We start from the raw sequence: 2,299 nt of genomic DNA, 5'->3' as shown, positions 1-2,299 counted from the left end.
TTCAGGAAGACCTCTTTCCCTAAAGCTTAGAGCAAAGGGGTAGTTGCTACTGAAATAAAGTTAACTGAGTCTGGACAGAAGTAGGCAGCTTCTAGTATTTTCTCCCATCTCCAGCTTTGCAGCCCTAAGTAGCAGAAGAAAGTGTCATTTCCTTTTTAATACCTGCCCTCCATTTTTGTCTCCTGGGTCTAGGTGTCAACATTGCATACTTGAACACTGGCATCGGAGGACACAAAGCCCCCAGTTTGGCAGACCGACAGCGGGAATACCTTTTAGACATGATCCCTCCCCGGTCTATATCGCAATCCATTAGTGGACAGAAATAACGCCTGTTCCACTTGTACTGCCCCAACCTTGAATCCTTTACCCCTCTCCTCTCCCTTTGGCCCTAACTTCCGTCGCATGCAGTGCCTGTACTGGTGCCTACCATACACGGAAAACAAAACAGAAGACAAAAAATAGAAATCAGCAAGAAAACACAAGCCCTGCCCCACCACCTCCCCTTTATTTCATACTGCTGCGATCTGTTCTTCTGCCACTCTGTCTTCTCTCTTCAGTTTTCTTATAACAGTGAGGTGAACATTCGCCTCTGGTAGAGGTGAGGATGAGGTCCTGGGGAGAAATTTAAGCCCTCTGACGTGTGTTTCTAAAGTTTGTTTTTATGCTATAATGATAATTACTATTTTTAATGATGTTGTGTGTCCTCCCTTTGTTCAGTGGACGGTTAAACCTTTTTTATTCCCCCAATATTTTTTTCTCTCTTTTTTTGTCCTTTTTTTCCCCCTTTTCTTTCTTTTTTTTTCTTTTTTTTAATAAACACAAATGACATTCAGTTAAATAGTAGGCGCATTGCAGTAGGGTCCCAGCTGCCAGGTAGAGCATGACCAGGAGTATTAGGGCAGAGTTCTTATGCACTTAACCAGGGGAGATGGTGGCATCAACCAAGGAGAAACAGCACATCCACTGTGGAGTCTCTGGATTGGACAGTTCAGGAGGCAGTGTCAGTATTTAGGTTGGGCTCTAAGCATGAGGGGGAAGAGCCTGGAGGGAGAAGCTTTAAAACTTAACCATCCTACAGTTGACTCAGAGAAGGGGGAGAAAGGAGCATGATGATGAGCATAATGTTGAACCAAGGAAGACTGAGACCAGGTCCTAGCCATCTCGATGCTGGGGGAATAAGATTGGTTTCCTGAGCCTAGTGGAGTCGTGGAAGTCTATTCCAGGCCAACTAGCCCAAAATAAAAATTTCATCTTATTTTCTTATAAAAATTTTTCCTATCCCCCACTTTTTTTATCCTAGTAACCACAGCCCCATTTGTACTATAGAGGAATGGCTGTTCCCAGCCTGAGTTTATTGGGTGACCTAGAGTTGGGATGGGCATGAAATGATAAAGGGAGGAAACAGACTTAGAGGAAGGAAGAAGGGCTTTCTCTCCTGACAGTTGAGGTTCACATTTGTCTGTCTTCACCCTCTTGAGTGCCAGGAGGTGAGGGTGAGGGCACCTAATCAAGTTGGAGTCTTGCCCTGACGCTGCTGCACTGACTGCAGAGCCAGCTGCTCAGAACCAGACCACTCATGTCCAAACCAGCTTTAGGCCTCTGCTAGAAAATTAATTGTTGCCACCCACCCCCCCGGAATTCTATTCATTGTGCCCCGCCCCCTTCCTTAAGTGCTACTAATGTAGAAAATGAATTTAATTGTGCAATGTTGCTGTTCTGGGGATTGGGGAGATTAGTATCCCATTTACTTATACGGTGGGGACCCAGCTGTTTTTGAGGTAAGAGATGTCCCATAAAAGCGGGGTTTCTGCTCTCACAGTGTACACCCACCTGCCTCTCCAGCTCTGAAAGCTACCACAGTGCTGGAGAGGGACACTCTCAGCAGAGAGGTGTGAAGAGTTGTTTAACAGTTTGCCCTTGAAAGCCACCTGGGGAAGTTCCCCCACTTTTATTTTTTAAAATTAAATAATTTTTTTAAAATAAGGCACTTTTAAAATTCACACACACACAAACTGCACATCTTCCCTATAAAGTTTGGGGATGGGATGGGAGAAGGAGCTAGAATTAGGCTCAGTTCTCCCCACTCTGGCCTCTATTCCCCATACTCCAGAGCCACTGTGGGTGATTATACTGGCCCTACAAGGCCTTCCTGGCTTTTTTCTTTCCTCCCTCCCCCCAAATTCATTGAGCACTTAATAAAGGAGCAGAGCTACAGCCTATGTCTGTGCTCCCCCAGTGGTGAAATGATCTGGAAGCTAGACACTAGTAACAGGTAGTGATGGGGTTGTTTCAAGTATTT

General features: G+C 45.2%; 1 protein-coding gene across 4 annotated transcripts in view; it reads left to right on the top strand.

The window, feature by feature from the left end:
* Positions 1-692, top strand: part of GATAD2B (GATA zinc finger domain containing 2B) — a 53,756-nt gene extending 53,064 nt beyond the window's left edge. For all 4 annotated transcript variants that reach the window (XM_015571759.1, XM_006775616.2, XM_006775618.2 and 1 more), the window contains one exon: positions 193-692. In XM_015571759.1, the coding sequence (XP_015427245.1) occupies positions 193-326 (134 nt within the window). In that variant the 3' untranslated portion in view covers positions 327-692. The remainder of the gene's footprint in view (positions 1-192) is intronic.
* Positions 693-2,299: the final 1,607 nt, after the last annotated feature.

Source organism: Myotis davidii, unplaced genomic scaffold (assembly GCF_000327345.1).
Source record: "Myotis davidii unplaced genomic scaffold, ASM32734v1 scaffold208, whole genome shotgun sequence".
Classification (NCBI taxonomy): domain Eukaryota; kingdom Metazoa; phylum Chordata; class Mammalia; order Chiroptera; family Vespertilionidae; genus Myotis; species Myotis davidii.
This window is presented reverse-complemented; position numbering and strand designations above follow the sequence as displayed.